Here is a 24,453-nt window from a genome sequence, read left to right on the forward strand (position 1 = left end):
TCTTTGAAAAAATAAATAAAATTGACAGACCCTTAGATACACTAACAAAAAAGGAGAGAACTCAAAAAAGGTAATATCACAACAGAGACTACAGAAATATAGAGGATAATTAGAAATTATTTTGAAAACTTATACTCTAATAAAATAGAAAATAGTGAAGGCATCTACGAATTTCTTAAGTCATATGACTTGCCCAGATTGAATCAGGAAGATACGCACAATTTAAACAGACCAATATCAAGTGATGAAACAGAAGATGCCATCAGAAGCCTACCGACCAAGAAAAGCCCAGGCCGGGACAGTTACACAGCCGAGTTCTACAAGACCTTTAAAGAAGAACTAATACCAATACTCTTCAATTTATTTCAGGAAATAAAAAAAGAGGCAGCACTGCCAAACTCATTTTCTGAGGCCAGTATCACCCTGATCCCAAAAATGGGCAAAGACATATCAAAGAAAAAAAAACTTCAGACCAATATCTCTAATGAATATAGATGCAAAAATTCTCAATAAAATTCTGGCAAATCGAACACAAAAACATATCAAAAAGATCGTGCACCATGATCAAGTGGGATTCATTCAGGTTGGTTCTACATAATGAAATCAATAAATGTAATTCATCACATAAATAAACTGAAAGAATCATATGTTCATCTCAATAGATGCAGAAAAAGCATTTGACAAAACACAGCACCCCTTCATGTTCAAAACACTAGAAAAACTAGGGATAATAGAAACATATCTCAACATCATAAAGGCTATCTACGCTAAGCCCCAGGCCAATATCATTCTAAAATGAAGAAAAATTGGATAAAGGAAGATGGCTGTGAAGGGAGTGCAGCACCCCCGTGTACCGCGTCACTGAGCAGGAAAATGACAAGGTAGAATGGCTAAAAGCTAGCTTGTTAGGAATTTCCAGCAAAAGTGGGGTGCTCCGAAACCTAGAGGAAGGATTTCCATCACATAAGGACCAGCTACTGGGGCTCAAACGCGAGAGATTTGTCCACATGGAGGGCCACGCTGCTTATTCAGCAAAGCGCCCCGCGGCCAGAGTCTGCGGCGCTCGCTGGGAAACAACGACGAGATAACAACGCAAAGATACAGCGCTATGGATTCTGCAGGCTCCCACCAGCTGTGCAAATACTGTACTCAGAGCTGAATTCTGGGCTTGAGACGGGGAAGGAAGCCATCCAATTCGGTTCTCCACATCGGTCAGACCACAGAGGAAGCCAGCAGCCACCATCTTGGAAAGCTGACGTCATCATCTCTGTTTTTGACTGATCGCAGCTCTTTCAGCTATAGAACAGCGGGGAAAACTTAAGGGCCCCTCCCAGCTCTCCTGTGAGCGCGATAGCCAGACCGAGGGAATCAGGAGTGGCGCGGGAGCCGCGACGGTGCGAGACTCCCGGCTACCGCTCCCACCAGTGCTGACAACTGAGGTCTCTTGCACCGACTCGTAATGGCGCGGGACTCCCGGATACCGCTCTCACCAGTGCTGACAACTGAGGTTTCTTGCACCACATACCGGGGGCGTGGCTACCAGAAGGTAAGCAAATTCGCTGGGGGTTCTCAGCCCTAAGCTCTACAAACGTAGGGTCCGAGGAAGGCAAACACGGAGAGTGTGCCCAGGTGCTAATGAAAATAGGGCTCCCAGGAGCAGCAGACCTGGCGTGTAGCCAGTATTGTGGTGAGCATCACAGGTGAGTGGGGCCTGGCTCGTGGAAACACAAGAGAAGGCCCTAGACACTCAGGATTCGAGACCCGCCCAGTCTGGGAGGAAGAGCTGCTGCACAGTGATTGGTTCCCACCTATTGAGAGGAGAAGCTTGACCCAGTGGGCACAGCTCCACCTACTGAAAAAGAAGTAAATGGAACTCTATGACTGCATTTATTATTACTACTATTATTATTATTGTTGTTTTTTTTTTAATTTGGGTTTTTTTTCTCTTTTCTTTCATTTTCATTTTCTTTTTTGTGGTTGCTGTTCTTTAATTTTTTTATGTTTTTAATTTTTTTTAACCTTTTAAAATTTTTATTGTTATTATTATTTTTTAAATTTTAACTTTCATTTTTTTATTATCATTATTATCTTTTAAAAAAAATTTATTTCTTCCCCTATTTTCTATTTTTTTTGTGTTTTCATCTCTTTACAATTTTCTTATTCCCCCTTTCTTGAGTTCTACTTGCCTACCCTCATTCTCTTTAGTGACCTATTCCCTTCCCTTCTAATATCTTTCCTACCAAGCATCAAATAAATTTATAAGAGTCAACAGTAACTCAGCAATCAAACAGAACAAGAAGTAACATGAGCAGCATAAAAAAGCAAGGAAGAAAGGGAGTACAAACAATGAAGGACAGCCTAAATATTCAGGAGGACCTAGAGTCACCAGAAAAAATGGTCATATAAAGAACTCAAGGAACACCTTAGACAGATGGAATGGAACCTTAAAGAGGATACGAGACAGCAAATTGAAACAGTGAAAGAACACATTGAAAATGAATTACATAAACAGATAAAAGAAGAAGTAAAGCATCTTTATCAGGAGATAGAGATTATTAAAAAAAATCAAACAATAATTCTAGAAATGAAGGAAACGATAAACCAAATTAGAAACTCAATTGAGAGTATTAATAACAGGGTGGAGCAAGTAGAAGCCAGAACGTCAGATAATAAAGACAAAATATATCATCTTGAAAAGAGTCTAGCCAACTCAGAAAGGCTGGTAGAAAATCACGAGAAAAACATCCAAGAGATATGGGATAACATTAAAAAACCAAACATACGAGTCATCGGGATAGAGGAAGGTACAGAGAATCAAACCAAGGGAATGAATAACCTTCTGAATGAAATAATAACAGAAAACTTTCCAGAAATAAAAAAGGAAACGGATATACAAATTGGAGATGCATACAGAACACCGAGCACACAAAAATCACAGTAGACCAACGCCAAGACACATTGTTATGAAGATAGCCAATATACAGAACATCAAGAGAAAATATTAAAAGCTACAAGAGAAAGGAGGCAGATTACATTCAGGGGTAAACCAAAAAGGTTAACAATGGATTTTTCATCAAGAGGCTGAAAGCCAGAAGATCCTGGAATAACATATTTCAAACACTGAAAGACAATGGATGCCAACCAAGAATTCTGTATCCAGCAAAATTAAGCTTCAGGTACGATAACGAAATAAAAATCTTTCATGATAAACAAAAGCTAAAAGAATTTGTAGCCAGAAAACCAGCATTGCAAAGCGTTTTGAGCAAAACACTACACGAGGAAGAAATGAAAAACAACAACCAAAACCATCAGTGGGAAGAGCCTCGGTAACGACAGAGGACAGCAGGGAAAGCTAATCATGGAGAAACAAACTAAATAATAATAAAAAAAAAGATAAATAATTAAACATGGCTGGCAGTACAAACCATATATCAATAGTAACTCTAAACGTTAATGGCTTAAACTCACCAATAAAGCGACATAGGCTGGTAACATGGATTAAAAAAACAAATCCAACAGTATGTTGCCTCCAGGAGACACATCTGATTGGAAAAGACATACACAGGCTGAAGGTGAAAGGGTGGGAAAAAATATACCACGCACACGGTCCTCGGAAGCAAGCAGGGGTGGCCATCCTCATATCTAATAAAATCAACTTCAAGACTAAGTTAATCAAAAGGGATAAGGAAGGACATTATATACTGTTAAAAGGAACCAATCACCAACAAGACATAACAATTATCAATATTTATGCACCAAATAATGGTGCTGCAACGTTCATAAAACAAATTCTCCTCAAGTTCCAAGAATCAAATAGACCACAACACAATAATTATGGGTGACTTCAACACACCTCTCTCACCATTGGACAAATCCTCCAAACAAAAGTTGAATAAAGAGACTATAGAGCTCAATATCACAATCAATGACCTAGACTTAACTCACATATATAGAATATATCAACCATCATCAAGTGGATATACTTTTTTCTCAGCAGCACATGGATCCTTCTCAAAAATAGACCATATATTATGCCATAGGGCAACACTCAGTAAATATAAAGGGGTGGAGATAATACCATGCATTTTATCTGATCATAATGGAATGAAACTGGAAATCAATGATAAAAGAAGGAAGGAAAAATCCTACATCACATGGAAAATGAACAATATGTTACTGAATGATCAAGGGGTTACAGAAGACATAAAGGAGGAAATCAAAAAATTCTTAGAGATAAATGAAAATACAGATACAACATATAGGAATCTATGGGACACAATGAAAGCAGTTTTAAGAGGGAAATTCATCGCCTGGAGTTCATTCCTCAAAAAAAGAAAAAACCAACAAATAAATGAGCTCACACTTCATCTCAAAGCCCTAGAAAAGGAAGAGCAAAACAACAGCAAATGTAGCAGAAGGCAAGAAATAATTAAAATCAGAGCGGAAATCAACGAAATTGAAACAAAAGAAACTATAGAAAAAATTGACAAAACTAAAAGTTGGTTCTTCGAAAAAATAAATAAGATCGACAGACCCTTAGCCATGCTAACGAAGAGAAGAAGAGAGAGAACTCAAATTACTAACGTACGGGATGAAAAACGCAAGATCACAACAGATGCTACAGAAATACAGAAGACAATTAGAAATTATTTTGAAAACCTATATTCCAATAAAATAGAAGAGAGTGAAGACATCGATAAATTTCTTAAATCCTATGATTTGCCCAGACTGAGTCAGGAGGATACACACAATTTGAACAGACCAATATCAATGGATGAGATTGAAGAAGCAATCAAAAGCCTACCAACCAAGAAAAGCCCAGGACCGGATGGGTATACAGTGGAGTTTTACAAAACCTTTAAAGAAGAATTAATACCAATACTTTTCAAGTTATTTCAGGAAATAGAAAAAGAGGGAGCTTTGCCAAATTCATTCTATGAGGCCAACATCACCCTGATTCCAAAACCAGACAAAGACACCTCAAAGAAAGAAAACTACAGACCAATATCTCTGATGAACCTAGATGCAAAAATCCTCAAAAAAATTCTGGCGAATCGGATACAAAGGCACATCAAAAAAATTGTGCACCATGATCAAGCAGGATTCATCCCTGGGATGCAAGGATGGTACAATATACGGAAATCAATAAATGTTATTCACCACATAAATAGACTTAAAGATAAGAACCATATGATCATCTCGATACACGCAGAAAAAGCATTTGACAAAGTACAGCATCCCTTCATGTTCAAAACATTAGAAAAACTAGGGATAACAGGAACTTTCCTCAACATTGTAAAAGCTATCTATGCTAAGCCTCAGGCTAGCATCATTCTGAATGGAGAAAAATTGAAGGCATTCCCTCTAAAATCAGGAACAAGACAGGGATGCCCTCTATCACCACTTCTATTCAATATAGTTCTCGAAACACTGGCCAGAGCAATTAGACGAAAAAAATTAAAGGCATAAAAATAGGAAAAGAAGAACTTAAATTATCACTGCGGATGACATGATTCTATACCTAGAAGACCCAAAAGGGTCTACAAAAAAAGTACTAGAACTAATAAATGAATTCAGCAAAGTGGCAGGATATCAAATCAACACGCATAAATCAAAGGCATTTCTGTATATCAGCGACAAAACTTCTGAATCGGAAATGAGGAAAAACACTCCATTCACAATATCCTCAAAAAAAAAAAAAAAATACTTGGGAATCAACCTAACAAAAGAGGTGAAAGACTTATACAATGAAAACTACAGAACCCTAAAGAGAGAAATAGAAGAAGATCTTAGAAGATGGAAAAATATACCCTGTTCATGGATAGGCAGAACTAACATCATCAAAATGGCGATATTACCAAAAGTTCTCTATAGATTTAATGCAATGCCAATCAAAATCCCAACGGCATTTCTTGTAGAAATAGAGAAAGCAATCAGGAAATTCATATGGAAAAATAAAAGACCCAGAATAGCAAAAGCAATTCTAAGCAGGAAGTGTGAATCAGGCGGTATAGCAATACCAGATTTCAAACTATATTACAGAGCAATTGTAACAAAAACAGCATGGTACTGGTACCAAAACAGGCGGGTGGACCAATGGTACAGAATAGAGGACACAGAGACTAATCCACAAAGCTACAACTATCTTATATTTGATAAAGGAGCTAAAAGCATGCAATGGAGGAAGGATAGCATCTTCAACAAATGGTGTTGGGAAAACTGGAAATCCATATGCAACAAAACGAAACTGAATCCCCTCCTCTTGCCATGTACAAAAGTTAACTCAAAGCGGATCAAGGAATTAGATATCAAATCAGAGACTCTGCGTCTGATAGAAGAAAAAGTTGGCTCCGATCTACATATTGTGGGGTCGGGCTCCAAATTCCTTCATAGGACACCCATAGCACAAGAGTTAATAACAAGAATCAACAAATGGGACTTACTTAAACTGAAAAGTTTTTTCTCAGCAAGAGAAACAATAAGAGAGGTAAATAGGGAACCTACATCATGGGAACAAATTTTTACTCCTCACACTTCAGATAGAGCCCTAATATCCAGAGTATACAAAGAACTCAAAAAATTAGACAATAATATAACAAATAACCCAATCAATAAATGGGCCAAGGACCTGAACAGACACTTCTCAGAGGAGGACATACAATCAATCAACAAGTACATGAAAAAATGCTCACCATCTTTAGCAGTCAGAGAAATGCAAATCAAAACCACCCTAAGATACCATCTCACTCCAGTAAGATTGGCAGCCATTATGAAGTCAAACAACAACAAGTGCTGGCAAGGATGTGGGGAAAAGGGTACTCTTCTACATTGCTGGTGGGACTGCAAAATGGTGCTGCCAATTTGGAAAGCAGTATGGAGATTCCTGGGAAAGCTGGGAATGGAACCACCATTTGACCCAGCCATTGCCCTTCTCGGTCTATTCCCTGAAGACCTTAAAAGAGCATACTACAGAGATACTGCCACATCGATGTTCATAGGAGCACAATTCACAATTGCTAGACTGTGGAACCAACCCAGATGCCCTTCAATAGATGAATGGATAAAAAAAATGTGGCATTTATACACCATGGAGTATTACGCAGCACTAAAAAATGACCAAATCATGGAATTTGCAGGGAAATGGATGGCATTAGAGCAGATTATGCTTAGTGAAGCTAGCCAATCCCTAAAAAACAAATACCAAATGTCTTCTTTGATATAATGAGAGCAACTAAGAACAGAGCAGGGAGGAATAGCAGGAAGAAAAGATTAACATTAATCAGAGACATGAGGTGGGAGGGAAAGGGAGAGAAAAGGGAAATTGCATGGAAATGGAGGGAGACCCTCAATGTTATACAAAATTACATATAAGAAGTTGTGAGGGGAAGGGGAAAATAAACAAGGAGGGAAATGAATTACAGTAGATGGGGTAGAGAGAGAAGAGGGGAGGGGAGGGGAGGGGAGGGAGGATAGTAGAGGATAGGAAAGGTAGCAGAATACAACAGTTACTAATAGGGCATTATGTAAAAATGTGGATGTGTAACCGATGTGATTCTGCAATCTTTATTGGGGGTAAAAATGGGAGTTCATAATCTACTTGAATCTAATATATGTAATATGAGATGTCAAGAGCTTTGTAATATTTTGAACAACCAATAAAAAAAATAAAAAATAAAAAATAAAAAAATAAAATGAAGAAAAATTGAAGGCATTCCCACTAAACACTGGAACAAGACAGGGATGCCCTCTTTCACCACTTCTATTTAACACAGTCCTTAAAACACTGGTCAGAACAATTAGACAGACGAAAGAAATTAAAGGGATACGTATAGGAAAATAAGAACTTAAATTAACACCATTTGCTGACAATATGATTCTATACCTAGAAGACCCAAAAAGCTCTACCAGAAAACTTCTAGAGCTAGTAAGCAAATTCAGCAAAGTAGGAGGTTATAAAATTAACACCCATAAATCAAAGGCATTTCTATGTATTAGTGACAAATCTTCTGAGAGGGAAATGAGAAAAACTACTCAAACATACCCTAAAAAAATAAATAAATAAAAATAAAACACCTGGAAATCAAATTAACAAAAGAGGTAAAAGATCTATACAATGAAAACTACAGAAACCTAAAGAAAGAAACCATAGAAGAACTTAGAAGATGGAAAGATCTACCTTGCTCTTGGATAGGCAGAATATTATCAAAATGACCATACTACCAAAACCATTATACAGATTTAATACAATTCTGATCAAAATCTCAATGGCATTCCTCATAGAAATAGAAAAAGCAATCATGAAATTCATCTGGAAAAATGAGAGACTCAGAATAGCTAAAGCAATCCTTAGCAGTAAGAATGAAGCAGGTGGCATCACTATACCAAACCTTGAACTATACTACAGAGCAACAGTAACAAAAACAGCATGATACTGGCACCAAAACAGACTGGTAGACCAATGGTACAGAAGAGATGACACAGAGACTAACCCACAAAATTACAATTACCTTATATTAGACAAAGGTGGCAAAAACATGCATTGAAGAAAAGATAGCCTTTTTAACAAATGGTGTTGGGCAAACTGGAAATCCATATGCAACAAAATGTAATTAAACCCCTTTCTCTCACCATGCAAAAAACTCAACTCAAAATGGACAAAGGACCTAAGAATTAAACCAGAGACTCTGCATCTAATAGAAGAAAAAGTAGGCCATAATCTTCATCACATGGAATTAGGCCCCAACTTCCTTAATAAGAATCCTATAGTGCAAGAATTAAAACCAAGAGTCAATAAATGGGATGGACTCAAACTAAAAAGTTTCTTCTCAGCAAAAGAAACAATCTGTGAGGTGAATAGAGAGCCTACATCTTGGTACCAAATTTTACTCCTCACACATCAAATAGAGCACTAATCTCTAGGGTATATAAAGAACTCAAAAAGCTAAACACCAAAAAAAAAAAAAAAAAAAAAAAAAACCAAATAACCCAATCAATAAATGGGCCAAGGACATGAAGAGACACTACTCAGGATATTCAATCAATCAACAAATATATGAAAAAATGTTCATATGTCTCTAGCAATTAGACAAATACAAATCAAAACTACTCTAAGATACCATCTCACTCCAGTTAGAATGGCAGCTATTATGAAGACAAACAATAATAAGTGTTGGCGAGGATGTGGGGAAAAAGGCACACTCATACATTGCTGGTGGGACTGAAAATGGTGCAGCCAATGTGGAAAGCAGTATGGAGATTCCTTGGAAAACTTGGAATGGAACTACCATTTGACCCAGCTATCCCTCTCCTTGGTCTATACCCAAAGGACTTAAAAACAGCATACTACATGGACAGTATATTACAGCCACATCAATGTTTATAGCAGCACAATTCATAATAGCTAAATTGTGTAACCAACGTAAATGCCCTTCAGTAGATGAATGGACTAAAAAATGTGGCATATATACACAATGGAATATTACTCTGAAATAGAGAGAATAAAATCATGACATTGCAGGTAAATGGATGCAGTTGGAGACGATAATGCTAAATGAAGTTAGCCAATCCCAAAAAATTAAATGGTGAATGTTTTCTCTGATATAAGGTGACTAACTCATAGTTGGGTAGGGAGAGGGAGCATGGGAGGAATTGATGAACTCTAGATAGGGCAGAGGGGTGGGAGGGGAGGAGAGGGGGCAGAGGGTTAGCAATGATGGAGGAATGTGATGGACTTCATACTCCAAAGTACATGTATGAAGATATGAATTGGTGTAAACATACTTTATATACAGATATGAAATTTTTTCTATATGTATAATAAGAATTGTGATGCATTCCACTTCATGTATTTAAAAAATAAAACTAATAAAAAAGAAAAAAATACAAAAAAGTATTAGTTAAGAATTTGATCATTAAAGAAAGTCTGATTTTTTAAAAGTCCCTTATGGTTATCCTTTTGGTTCAGCATAAGATATACCCCCAATATTTATGAGTTTGTTCCAATTATTTTGGAATCATACAATGGCCAAAAATTAAGAGCTGGAATGAACTTTGGAGATTATTTAATCATTATATACGTAAAAGAGAAAAGAGAGTCCAGAGAGATTAAACAACTTGTTTAAGGTCACTTAAAAATAAATAGCCAGACCATTAAACTATGCCCTTACATACATTATTGATGGATGCTTTTACAGTTACAGTTACAGTTTTGCCTCTTGCAACTTCACAATCTGGGATACTTTGAAATATGTCTTTTTATTTTTATTTTTGCAGCTGTGTTGAAAACCTATAGAAGCAGCCTCTAATAAAACTTTCTGGAAATTCTCCATTTCGGGAGACTTAGAGGAAAAGAGTCTGCAAAAACCATACATGAAAAGGCTGAGTTTTCCTGTAACTGATGCTAGCTCCAGTTTTGTACCTAAGAGGAATAATTTAGGGTGAGGGGGTTCTCCTAAATGCCAAATGTATCCAGAGAAAATTCATGGCAATCAGAAAGACGCCAATAAGCCTCTTAGGTGACACATAGACCACAAAACTACAAATGTAAATATAACATCACTTTAGTTACCAAATAGCCTAGCAGCTACTCTATTTTCCCACAGCATGAAGGCTATGAACAGCCACATAAAACATAAAAGTGTTTAACCAAACTACTCAAGTAAGGGTGGAAATGCAAACTTGCCCTCTTGAGATAAGAGAAAGAAAACACAGTGTTCCCATTAAAAATTATAAAAGAACACAGAGAATGGAGGAAGATAATAACAGGAAATAGTCCAAGACCAAAACTGTGATTATCACAATTCTGAAGATATAAACATTAATATTGTAAAAATAACTAGGAATGAAAATTCAGTTAATTTAATGTTTGCCTGTATAATTATAAAAAACGGAATCATGGTTCTGACTGAAAATGCTTTCATGATTGGGGAGGGTACGTTAATGAAGAGTAAATTCCTAGTAAGCTAATATAAACATATGGAATTTTATAGTTGTCCCTGAATATATTTGCTCTTGAGTATTTGTCTCCTGACAAGATACACTGGCTTGTAGAATTAACTGCTCCATATGGCTAACAAGCTTATTCAATGAGAATCTGGAATGGAATTATTTCAGAGATACCTTCAAGAACAAATACCCCAGGAGAGCAACTTCCTTTTTAACGAACTTGGTAACATCTTGCACCACATGGAGATGTTAGTTTACAGGTCTAGGGCAGGAAAATAGTAATCTGAAATTCCTTGCTAGCCACAGTGGAACATACTCTCAAGGTAAATGGTCCCAGAAGTTTTATTTATGGACTCAGGAATTCAATATCATCTCCTGCTTCTCATTCAACACATGGTTCTACACCTCTTCCTGTCTTTCTTTAGGAAATAATATCCAGGTTGAGAATATCTTACTGATTTTGACATGTAAGCAAGCACTTAGGATGAATACCATCTTGGTGGTATTTAGTTGTAGCTACAAAAAGTAAATAAAAACACAGACGTATTTTAAAATGAATCAGTTTAGATCCTAAATGGCCAAAGAAATTCTCTTCACTATTAGTGAAGGCATGGAAGTATAACAAAATGAATTTCAAATTTCAGTATATATAGGCATCATTCAGGGATACTTGTTTAAAAAGCAAAATCCTATCCTAAACCAAGTGAACTGAATTTCCTGAGAGTACACTCTCAGGATGACTTCTCAGGATACAGTTAATGGAAATATTACTAGCACAGAAGTTGGGTTACAGTCCAGCTGAAAGTCAATTAGTTGTGGAAAATGGCAAGGCATTTAATCATGAATCCATTTCTTCTTCAATAAAGCAAAGGTGCTAGACAGAGATAATCTTTTAGGTATCTTCAAATTTCAAGGATCTCAGAAATAAAATAATATCCCGTTGTACCAACTTAAATTATTATGTGATGCTATTCCTTAGGCTTTTATAACATACGTTCAAAAAGCTATAACAGCCTGAACCATCATATTTCAGTGGTAATTTAAATCAGTCAATAGGATACTGGAATCTGAGGTTACAAAACTAAGCAGCATCTGTACTTTCTGTGTGCCAGTCTGTTCTAAGCACTTGATAAATGATATTCAGTCATTGAGAGGAAAACAAGAAGACATCAAAAAGTAGTCTGAAACCACTAAAATATGTAAAAGGGAATAATGTTGAATACTAAATTGTAATTACTATTAAAACTCTGGCAATACTTAACATTAAACCATAATCATAAAATGATAAAACGATCAATGGAAAAGAACCTTACTAGGTACAAATTAATGACTCTGCCTCCTAGATTGTGAATAATTTTCAATTCAGTAAAGAAATATCAGTTGAAATTATCAAGAAATCAGCAGCACTTAACCCTTCATGTATGTTGTTTGAGAATATAAGCAAACATAAATCTTGATATCTAATTCCTTTACAAACTATGATTTTAAAGCATTTATTTTCTAAAGTAAGGGCTTACAACACATGTCAAATAGGTTAAGGAAGGAATAAGAAATTAATTAATAGTTATGATAGAAATCAGCTAGACCAGAGAAAACAGTAGCTTGCTTCTTTAAATCCTTGGTAGTTCCACTCTGGACAGAGATTCAATTAATTATGTTAAAAGCAGGTTACAAAATGGGAAGACCCTCCCTCATAAGAATATAATGAATTATTTACATTTACTAGAAAACTGCAACAAATTCATCACTGTTCTAGTTTTTCAAGACAATAACAAAGCATAAGATACATGTATGTGTTCTGTTTTACATTTGAGACAGAATAAGTAGATGAAGCAATAACTGGCTAACACATAGAGTAGGCATGTGCCAGACATACTGAACTAAATAATATTAAACAAAGGACACTCCACCCTCAACTACAATCATAAGCTCAATTAACTTTTGCAAATGTAAACAGATTCTAGAAGAGTAAGGCTAAGAAGATGAACAGAGAAAAGGAAATTAAGCTCTACAGACTTTATGTCAAAAAGCTGGTTGAGAAAAGACAGAACTGGAACCCTCGCTCCAAACTTACAGCTTAGTAACTAGAAGTTTCACCACAAAAATATTTTTTTAAAAAGAACAGGAATAGAAGAAATCTGCTTGCTTTCTTTTTTCATCCATGTATATACAAGTATTTTGTGGGTCAGGAACTCACATGCTACTACTGCAAGTAAGTGGCCCACTGCCTGTCCATTAAAAAAAAAAAACAAAAAAAAAAAAACAACTAAGTAGATTCGACATTTTTAAGTGACTGGAAAAAATTCAGAAGAAAACTCTTCCATGATATTTAAATATTGTAAGAACAGAGTCTCACTGCAGCATCCACAAATAAGGTTTTACTGAAGCATAGTCAGGCTCATTCATTTATATACTGTGATGGCTCCTTTTGTAAAAGCAAAGGTGACTAGTGATGATGTAGACTGAATGTCCTATTTACTTTCTGCCCTTAACAAAGAAGGACTACAGACCTCTGCTCTTTTCTGACTCAGTGAAAACTACATAATAAATATATGAAGAGTTTCATCAGAAAAGAGAGAAAATAAGACAATGGAAAAATTAAAGTTTGTATCCAAACTTTATCCTTCAATTCATAGCTAATAGGGAAAGTTTGGCAGAGTGACAGGGAGTGAGGCAATGACAAGGAGTGAGGCAGATTTCACATTACTGTAAGAATGCTGATGGAACAAAAAAAACTGCAGCATTTAGACTTGAAAACCCTATTGGCATTTGCTTTCTCCAGCTACACCAAGTGGAAGCAGACACAAAGCATAAGGGAAAGAAAGATCTCTTAGCAAGAAACAAATAAGAGGATTCCAAGGCTCCTTAACATGTGTCCACCAATGACAGAGCCCAGGGTAAAGAGTTAGGGAGGAATGTGCCTTGTTATGTAAGTTCTAGGTTAGAAATCAAACCCCAAATTCTCCTTCTAGCTGGGTCTGACTTTGAACTAGTCAGATGACTCTCCTAGGGTCTACTCTTTTATCTGTAATGTAGCATGCTGACCTACCAGAGGAATTCTCTCTCATCTTCTAAACTAGAGGAAAAACCAAAAGAGGAAAGGGACTGGGAGAGAAAGGACTTTAAAGGAAGAAGAATGTCTTAAGAACTTTTTAAAAGTTCCTTTGTTTTAAAAGTTATCAGTTTTAAATCATAAAGTTTCTTCTTTAAAGTAGACAATACACACTTAGGAAAGAGCTGTCCCTCATCTGAGAGCAGTGGCTTTATAGCCAAGCATCAGATGGCGCTAGATGACACTAACCACTACATCAGGATGGAGAACTAAGAAACAGAGGCATTTGAATTTGAGGATGTGAGTTTGTTCCTTCCCATTCTGAGGGGTTTCAGTAACAAAAGACATATGTACCCATGCTGGGTGTGTTCTTTTTTTTCCCAGGAGCAAAAGCAACATTTATCTGAAAAATGCCTGCTATACAAGTAGCCACCCAGGCATTAGTCATGAATATTATCTGGAACAATTAGGGGCCAGTTAGAACAGTCAGCACCTTCCTACCACTGTACTCCAATAAAATTAGGCTTATTTATCAGGTTATACACATGAAAGTTTGGATAGTACAGTTCTGTTTACTTACTGGGGTAACTTTAAGAAACAAAACTCAAGTTAGCTCCCTGAAGAGCAAAAACAGCGCACTGTTAAGTCTAGCAGAGGAATACTAACTTTCCAAGGGGCAGTATAATTTAGCCCATTAACTTGGTTTACAACTTTCTATAGGTTTTTCTTTGACCAGCATGGAATCTTAAAAGTAAAGAGTACTATTTTCCCCTAACAAATTTAAGATCTCATTTTAAAAGTTAGTAGCCTTAAACCAGAGAAAAATTATCTCAAGATTTTGAAGAAAAAATGTTTTTAAAAATCTAATGAATATTAAGTATAGAATTACTATATGACCTAGCAATTCCACTATTAGGTACATGAAAACATATGTCCACATAAATTTGTACTAAAAATATTCACAGTGACATTTCTAATAGCCAGAAAGTGGAAACAATTCAAATACACAATAAAATGTGGTAATTCATACAACAGACTGACAATTAAAAAGAACTGAAATAATGATTGATGCTACAACATGGATGAACCTTGAGAATACCACACTGAATGAACAAAGTAAGTCACAAAAGACCACATATTGGGTAATTCTTTTATATGAAGTTCCAGAATGGGTATATCTGTAGAAACAGAAAGTGGATAAGTGACTGCCAGAAGATGATGGGAGGGAAGAGCAGCAAGGGTGGGCTGCTAACGGGCATGGACTTTCTTTATGGAGTGAGGATAATATTGTCAAGTTAGAACATTAGTGGTGGCAGCTGCATAAGTCTATATTAAAAGCTACTTAATTGTGCAGTTTATTTGAATGTGCCCTTTATTTGACTGGGTGGGTTTTTATGGTATCTCAATAAAAGTGTTATGAAAAAAAAACTACACTTTTTTCTTTGCTAAAAATGATAACACTTCATATTTTAGACAGCTATAAAACAAAAACCTCACTTTTGCTGCTACTGAAAGAGGAGTCAGGTTTAAGACAGGTTTACAGATTCCCCTTTTGTGGTAATTCTTATTGTCTGACCACTTTAAGCGTTATGACAAAAGTTAGTCTTGTGTTCATGGAGGAAATGTATTTAACTGTACTCTCCAAGATATTCATGTAGGCAGGCCCATCTCAACTTTTGTTGTGTGGTACACAGTTTTTATGAAAGCTTAGCTGCAACAACAACCACATTTCTATATCAGAATTAGAGAAAAAGGGGGCAGGGATACTGTTGTGCCCCTATGCCCCAAACAAAAACCACAGCCATAAATCAGACACAGAAGACCAAACTAATAAACATACGCTGTGCTTACACACTTACTGATGCCACTTACCGCCTGGGTCTTTGGGCCTTGTTTCATCCTAGGTGTGGTAGCTCCATTCCCTACAGCCACCTCTTCAGACACTGAACTAGCTCTGGTCTTACTTAGAAAATCCACTTCATCTTCAGCTTTCCTGTCTGGCATTTCTGAAGAGAAAAGGAGGGTTACAAAGTGAGTGCATTTGAAAAAATTCATTCTTGGGACTTACTATTTACACAACAAGCTCCAGGTTTCATGTTTTGTTTGTTTTGCCTTAAATGGAAAAGTATTCTTTTGCTGTCAGGAGCTGGTGTCACTCTGACCCCATGCTGAGTGAGCTACTCTTATCACATGGTTGTGTGGTTTTCTCTAGCCTTTGTATGGGTTTGGAGCTAAGGCAAGAGCTGGTTCAGTGTCTACTGAATGTCCATTTCACCCCTGACTTTTCATGACAAATCTGTGAGTATGGTGCTGACTTCCATGTGGAAAAGTCAATTCATAAACCGTAAGGGAACAGATTAACAGCTATAAATAGTCCATTCTGACCATACCAAAAATATATTTTTTTAAAATAGTCAGAGGGATTTGTACTGAGAATGAGACAAACCCTCTGGAACAAGTCTGACTTATTCTAAACCTGTACTACACACACTCCCGATCCACCCTATCACTGTAATAACTAAAACTGAACTAATCCAGAAAATTACTTTTAATTTTAACTCTTTATTTTCTCCAAAATCAAAACATTAAAAAAAAAAAGACCAGCAATTCATTTTATTAAGAAAAAACCTTTATACATGTTTTCTCTAGTATTATGTAGTTGTCTTGCTGGTCACACCAACAGACTGAACAGTGATGCTTTTGTTACTTGGCCAAACAAATATAGGAAGGAAGTGATAAAAATGATGCTGGAGGTAAATCTGGGCTTCTGACACTTGTATAAAGGGAAAAATGACTGAACAAATTTGTCTCAGTATTCTAAATGCAAACAGAACTGTCATCTCATTTTCACGTGAAAAATGTGCTGTGGTCTTCATTGATCTCATGATACCACTACTCTGACAAATAAAAATGCTCCCTACAAATACCAAAAAACACAAAGCTTGTTTCTTTTGCCAAAGAATAAATTATACTAATTAGGATTTTATTCTAGAAGTACATGCAACATGTCCAAAGTTCTCTTTTGATTTGGGAAGGTTAGATTCCTATAAATGAACATTTATAAATCTCCTTTTTTCTGTCCTTGCCTTTATAATTATATAATCTTACTACCAACTTAAAAATGGATTAAGAAGTTTCTTTGCCCAGAGTATCAAAATCTAAGTTTTATAAACTATAAAGTTAAAAAAAAAAATCTCACTGAGCAATGCCTTTAGAAATACCCCTTTATCAAAATATTTCTAAGTGAGAGTAATTGGAGGAATAGGTGTTGATTTTTTTTTTATTCATCTGGGGATGGTATTCTTGGCACAACCTTACTTTCCTATACCCCAAAACAGAAAATATGTATCTTGGCACATAGCAACCAGTTCCAATGGCAAACAGTGATTACAGAGATGTGAGGGGTATTGGTAACTCTGTGGGACTGGCATGGTTCAGTCATGCATCACCAACTTCCTAAGCACTGCAATCAATGCTTTTGATGGGTGAGAGATCACATCCCCTTTATTCTATCTGGCTCTTTCCAAATCGGCAGCTAAACCTATGTTTCCTCTCTGGTAAAACTACATAGTTAAATTTACAAGTGAAATGAAAATTTCCTAGGAAATACCCTTTGGCTCTGAGATCAGACTCAGGTGCTTTTTCTTAGGGTACTGTGACCAGGGACTTTTCCCAGCCCTAATTTCTGAAGAAGTCACTGATTTCTTTATCACTGGATACTTTTCCCTGTAGTTTGAGATCATAAGAACAGTAAACCTATGAAGACACCTTTTGGAAACAGGACAAGTAATTCACATACATAAAATACACCAACCCCAAGACCACATACACTGTTGAAATTTCCTATTTTCTTTCCTTTTTAATTTCCTTTTATTTATTTATTAAATTTTGATTTGTGCTTTCTTCCTTCTTAAAGAGTTTACAATCTTAAAACACTTCCTAGTGTATTCACTACACTTATGTACTATTAAAGTTTGAAATTCTCCATTTTCACCTTTTCTCGTAGAGCACTACAGACACAAACCCTACATAGTACAAAGTTGTTCAGGTTAAATTCTGACCATGGAGTCAGAAGAAGAAATAATTCCACCCATGTGGCCAAGGACACAGCACCCAAATTAAATGAACATAGCCAGGCATCAACTTACAGCCACTCCCATTCTTCTGAAATGCCAACCTGCCAGGAGCCCCAAAATAGACTTGTTGTTGTGCCTTATTTAAAACAGTAGAGACCTTCTCATTTAAATTCTGAGACAGCAATCAACAAATTTCTATCACTAATAATTTAAAGCATTAATAAATCTAAAAACCTTTAGTCACCAAAAATTCTACTTCCGATTACTTAAATCCCCCAGCTGGGACAGGGTGGAGGGTGCAAAATGGCTAAAAGTTCTTTACCAGGGAAATTAACAGTTGTGTTTAAATTGCACTTCTTCTTAAGCAACTGTTTTTGTTGCTCCGTTTCTCACCACACCACACCCCATACTCCTAACACGAACTATACTATAAAAGCTTGTCAAAATTGAAAAAGGGGAAAAAACAGAACAAAAACAATCAAATAATAAGGATAAACAAGCTATCTCTTACCTACAAAAGCATAGGGGCAGGCATGGAGATAGGTCTTCTGTCTATCGATGGTAGCAGATGGTAGTATAAGAATGTGCATCCAACTGACCTTTAAAGACTTCAGAAGTCAAGACCAAGACAGACTCCAGTTTCAGCTTCAGTCTCAACCCCCAATAAGAAGTTTTATTCAGATAGTTTATTTCCACTGAGCAACAGTGGTTTCTCTTTGCTGTCTCTGGACGTGGTTACCCATAGATGGAACAGGCTGCTGTATGAGCAATCTGCTCGGTGCAGCTGCTTCACCAAGATAAGCAGACACAAGGTCTGCCTGGTGACAGCAGCTCAGCAGACTGGGCTTGGGCGGAAATCCTGCATCCTATCCTCTGCGCTGTGCAGGGTCCTGAATTCTCAGACTCTGCTCAGAAGTAATAAGCAATGGAACTGGAGTTTTGCTCCTCAGGCAGGAAAAGGAGGGAGTCTCCTCAGTCAAACCACTGACCTCATACCACCATTTTGGGTGCTGGGTTTAAAATGATACTTATTTACAGCTGTTCATAAAACTACCCTGACTCTAAATTTTCTCAGAATACAGACAGAATGATAAAGAGGAAGAGTTTCAGGCTTGTAAATAAAACACATCCTTTACAGCACTGTTTTCTATGGTTCCAAAGAAAAGAACTAGGCCGTGTGAATAAAAACATCTGCTAAATTCCTTCATCTTTTTACAGTACTTGTGATCTAGGCACCATCTTCCAGTTTGGAAAGTTGCAACTGCTCCAGTGTGACAGAGCACTTACAGGCTTAAGTAATCAAGCTGTGAGTCTATAATACAGGAAGCAAAATCTGTCCAACCCCAAGACGACATGCGTCTCTTGATGGTGGTGTCTATTCACTTGGCAATCTACTCAATGAGCAAGAAAGACCTTCAAACAACAAAGACACTTGTATTTTACAGCATGTCCAAGAGACTCTAAAGGAAATCTGCTTCTTGAAATATTAATTTTGTATTTTGCTTTGCTTACCTGTTGCCAGCTCGGGCCGACCAATCTCTGGCTCCTCCCTTCCAGCAAAACATCCTGCAGGGTTCCCAGTCAGCTGTTCTGTCCTAGGGCCCAGATCAGGACCAGATGGTGATAACTGACTGATTTCCCCCTCAGGAATCAGCACTCCTGAGGCTTTGACTCCTTCAATGACAGCTTCCACTATACGGCAGGCAGTCGCCTCTAGCAAGTCTGCTCCCTCAGGGACATGTGCAGCTTCAACAGAGATCATGCGATCACTCCTTTCCCTGCCTGGAGCCAAGATTTGTGTGACTTCTCTCATGCCAGTGGGAGCCTTGTCATCGAGATCTGAGAGCCCTGTCTGTGTGGGGAGCTCCTTAGCAATAAGCTGCAGTGCTCCATCATCCATTTGTGACTCTTTGGAGTCACCCATAGAATAGCCATGGTCTGGTCTCTCCTGCTTCCCTGTCTTCCAATCAGGAGGTACCATTCCCAGGTTTGTAGCTCCCTGTAGTCCAGTCATACCTTTGTTTGGTAAATCTCCTGGCAAACTCTGGATCACATTCTTCTCCTGGCTCAATAAAACTTCTGAAATTGGGATGTTTTGCATGTTGGGTGATCTATCCTTTCTTCTGGGCCCAGCAGTACCTCGGAGAGCATTAACCATTGCAACATCCACCATCACATTTCCACTCAACTCATGAACACTGGTTTTTCCCTGGGATTCAGTATTATCAACTCCCACATCCAGAGCAAAAGGTGGATTGCAGTCAAGAGCCTCAGATTCATCTGGCAGCAAACCAGACAACAGAGGTGAGCTGTTCTGTTCTGCATTCAAGGCTTCCTGCCTTGAGTCTGTAGCCAGATTTGCTCCTGGTGGCACCAGGCTCTGTGCAGCCCCACCTTCAGTCAGCAGGGAGACTTGTAGGGCCACTTCCTTGTTATGTTTAGTTTCTGTCTTAAGACAAGCAGAGGGTGTGCCCAGTGAACTGCTGGGCAGAAGTGCTTTGTCCTCAGCACAGGCCACCAACGTAGGTTTTTCACAGAATTCTGGAGTCTCTTGTCTGGGAGGTAGTGTTCTCTGCTCTTCCTGAAATGTTCCTGAAGAAAGCTTGTCTCCCTTAATGGAGGAACAACGCACTGCTTTGTCCTTGTCATCTTGTCTCTGCACTATAGAGCTTTCTGGAACCACCAGATTTTTGCCTTCTTCAATGAAATCAGAAGTCAAAGTGGCCTTACCCACACTCAGTAGAGAAGAGTTAGTCAGAACTTCAGGAGCTGATGAGGGGCCAGGACCTTCAAGCTCCCCATCATGTCTTCCGGGGCTGGTATTCCCCATGCTTAGCTGAAGCTCCACAGCAGCAGAGGGCAAGAACAGGCCTACTGCCCTTTCTCCTGGCAACTGTTCATCAGGATCATTCAAATCTCCTCCAGCCAGGCCATCTCTACAAGCTAAAGCCCTGTGTGGTTCAGGAGTTGCTGTTCCCTTTTCTTTCTGGGAGGGGACAAGAGAAAGTGCGTCATCTTTGGTTACTGATTCACTGCCTGGACTGGCTGCCAGAGAGAAAGTGCTGTCAGATGGCACCGCCTGGTCTGGAACCAGTTCTTTCTCAGTTTTAGGCACAATTGGATACAGAGGTGAAACTACCTCAAGAACATTTGTTAAAAGCGTATCTAGTTTTGAATCTTTTCCCTGACCTTTTTTATTCAAAACTTTGAGAGGACACAAATCTACACATTTTGAAGTGATTGTATTTACTTGTTGGTCTTCAAGGCAGATGGCAGTGGATGGGTCTTGTGTTTTGGGTTGCCCTTTCATGGTGTTTTCAGGTCTAACCAAGTCACTGCAATGTTTTGCAATCAATTCACCACTAGAAGTCACTGTGTTCTGTTGACATTCCGAGTCAGAGCAGAGTTTATCATCTCCAGTGGCACAATAAGCCAGTAGTTTTCTGTTTTGGCTTTGAGTATGAGATGAATTCATTTCTGATCCCTGGTTTGGCATTACATCTTTTTCTATCTCAGAAAAGATTAAATCCAAAGGTAACACTGCTTCACATCTGTCTGCTAAGGAAGTGCTCGGCTCTAATTCATCTAAAATCTTGTTATTTGTGGCAGTGGGGATTATCAGAGAATTCTGATCTAGAGCATCAGCACTTTCCTCACAATTTCCAGAAGTTTCAGTTTCTGCTGTTTTTTCAATGGGGGTTTCTCCAAGACTAAATCCAAATGAAGACTCAGGTCTGTCACTACTCGGGGCACTTGTGGCAAAGACACAGTTTGGAACACTGATTTTATCCACAGGCTCACTTATGACTGGTACATCAGTGGCTCCAGTTGTGTTGATATTCGACTTCTCAAATCTTTCCTGTATACTTTCTACTGCTTGAGGCATATTATTCTGGGTGGCAGAAGCTATGTTCATGAGGCTATGTTCCACTTCCCCTGCACCTTGTGAGGCGCTGCTTTCTGTTGTTGAACTGTCTGCTAGTTCACCCCCTGAGAAATGCTGGGCTGTGCCTAACTCTGTGACCACATCACCCTGCAGCACACTGCCTCCAATGCTCAAAGACTCCTCGTCTGTGCCCATTCTACAAGACTTTGTTCCAGTTTCTTCATTTTGGTTTCCACAGGATAGCAGGCCAGCTGTGCCCTTTACTCTACAGTCAGACATGCTCTGAATGTAGCTGTCTTGATTGGACACAGTTCCAGAGTCCATAATAGGTGCTGGCTCCACCTCTTCCCCTTTTCTCGCCACGCCTTTATTTTTTTTACTGTAAGATTGGTCTGTCTTCTCTCCCTCAACTACACTTGAAAAATCACAGGAATTCTCAATCGGTCCAACAGGGCTCCCCTGGCAGCATACAGTGCTCACAGTCTCTTTAGGAGGAGGAGAAAGCTGCTGGCTATTGGAGGACACAGGTGGACTGAGAAGGAACTGGCCATCTGTCTCTGGGGCACTGAGCACACTGGAAGGATCCTGTGCTGTCATCATTAAGGGCGTAAGATTGTCCATCTGCTTGAGGTTTGTTTTCTAGGAGGAAATCAAAGATAACTTTTTTAAAAAGCTGTTCGAGAGAAGGTGTCACTGATACTTATAAGCCCAACTCTACTAAACATAACTCACTGCCCTCTTGGCCCTACCAAGGTCACATGATACGGTGATCTAAGCAAATACAAATTAATTATCTCTCTCTCTCTTTTTTTTAATGTCTTTATTTTTTTTTATGTTGTGCTGAGGATCGAACCCAGGGCCTCCCACGTGCCAGGCGAGTGCTCTATCGCTGAGCCACAACCCCAGCCCTAATTATCTCTCATTTCTGCTATTATTTTCCTCTCTCCACTGGTGTGTAAAAAATGACTTAGGAAATACTCACTGATTCTTTTCTATATAGAAAATTATGCTAGAAAGTAGATTAAAACTAAGGCTCAAAAATCTTGTTTTAAAAAAGCACTGTGAGCCAAGAAGAAATACAATCTACCAACAAACATGGAAAAATGTTCACCATCTCTAGCAATTAGAGAAATGCAAATCAAAACTACTCTAAGATTTCATCTCACTCCAGTCAGAATGGAAATTATTAAGAATACAATCAACAGTAAGTGTTAATGAGGATATGGGGGGAAAGGTACACTCATATATTGCTGGTGGGACTGCAAATTGGTGCACCACTATAGAAAGCAGTATGGAGATGCCTCAGAAAACTTGGAATGAAACCACCATTTGACCCAGTTATCCCATTCGTTGGCATATAATCAAAGAACTTTAAATTAGCATACTGCAGTGACACAGCCACATCAATGTAGCAGCTCAATTCACAATAGCTAAGCTATGGAACCAACATAGATGCCCTTCATCGGATGAATGGATAAAGAATATGTGATATGGAATATTACACAGCCTTAAAGAAGAATGAAATTATAGCATTTGCAGGTAAATAGATGGAGCTGGAGAATATCATGCTAAGTGAAATAAGCCAAACCCAAAAAAAGCAAAGGGCAAATGTTTTCTCTCATAAGCAGATACTGATCCACAATTGGTGTGGGGGGATAAGAAAAGAATGAGGGAACTTTGGATTGGGCAGAGGGGAGTGAGGGAGGAAAAGGGAGGGGTATGAGGGTGGGACAGATGGTGGAAAGAGACAACATTATTACCCTATATACACGCATGACTATACTACTGGCCTATACTACTGACGTGACTCTGTATCAGTACATGTATAGCCAGAGGAATGAGAATTTGTGCTCCATTTGCGTACAATGTGTCAAAATGCATTCTACTGTTATATATAACTAATTAGAACAAATAAAAGAGTTTTAAAAAGCACTGTGAGCACCTTCAAAGGATGCTTTTTAATATATTCATTAAAGGGGAAGTGTCTACTTTAATCCTGTCTCATATATTCAAGTATAAATAAATCCTAACCAGTTTCATAAACTGTTTTTAACCACAAGATGCAATCAGATGCCTATGTATCCTAAACACTCACTGATGAGTTACAAAGAATCCTTTAATCTCCCAAAGAAGCCCAACCAATCTAGTTTAACTTTTTTACATATTGGTTCATAATGTCAAGAGCAGTGACATGACTGAGGATACAGCTCAGGGGAAGAACGACTGCCGAGCATGCATGGGGCCCTGGGTTCAAATTCCAGGAGAATTAAGAAAACAAAAAAGTGGCATGGTAGGTATTCTTTGACATTTTGATGTCAATACTGACTTACATGAGAACATACAGCACTAACGTCTAACTTAATTACTCTCAGAGGGTACTAGGACTTGAGATATTACAAGTAATCTCAAAACTATTTTTTGCAACTTTAAAGTATTTTTTTAATGTAAGCAGTAGAACCCACAAAGGAATGGTTAAGATAATCATGGTTCATCAC

General features: G+C 38.0%; 1 protein-coding gene across 9 annotated transcripts in view; it reads right to left on the reverse strand.

The window, feature by feature from the left end:
• Akap13 (A-kinase anchoring protein 13) overlaps positions 1-24,453 on the reverse strand; it is a 328,817-nt gene that overhangs the window by 136,966 nt on the left and 167,398 nt on the right. For all 9 annotated transcript variants that reach the window (XM_076851393.2, XM_076851391.2, XM_076851388.2 and 6 more), the window contains exons 7-8: positions 19,585-22,597; positions 15,869-16,002 (exon numbers count right to left, since the gene is read on the reverse strand). In XM_076851393.2, the coding sequence (XP_076707508.2) occupies positions 15,869-16,002; positions 19,585-22,597 (3,147 nt within the window). The remainder of the gene's footprint in view (positions 1-15,868; positions 16,003-19,584; positions 22,598-24,453) is intronic.

This window comes from Callospermophilus lateralis, chromosome 3 (genome assembly GCF_048772815.1).
Source record: "Callospermophilus lateralis isolate mCalLat2 chromosome 3, mCalLat2.hap1, whole genome shotgun sequence".
NCBI classification, from domain to species: domain Eukaryota; kingdom Metazoa; phylum Chordata; class Mammalia; order Rodentia; family Sciuridae; genus Callospermophilus; species Callospermophilus lateralis.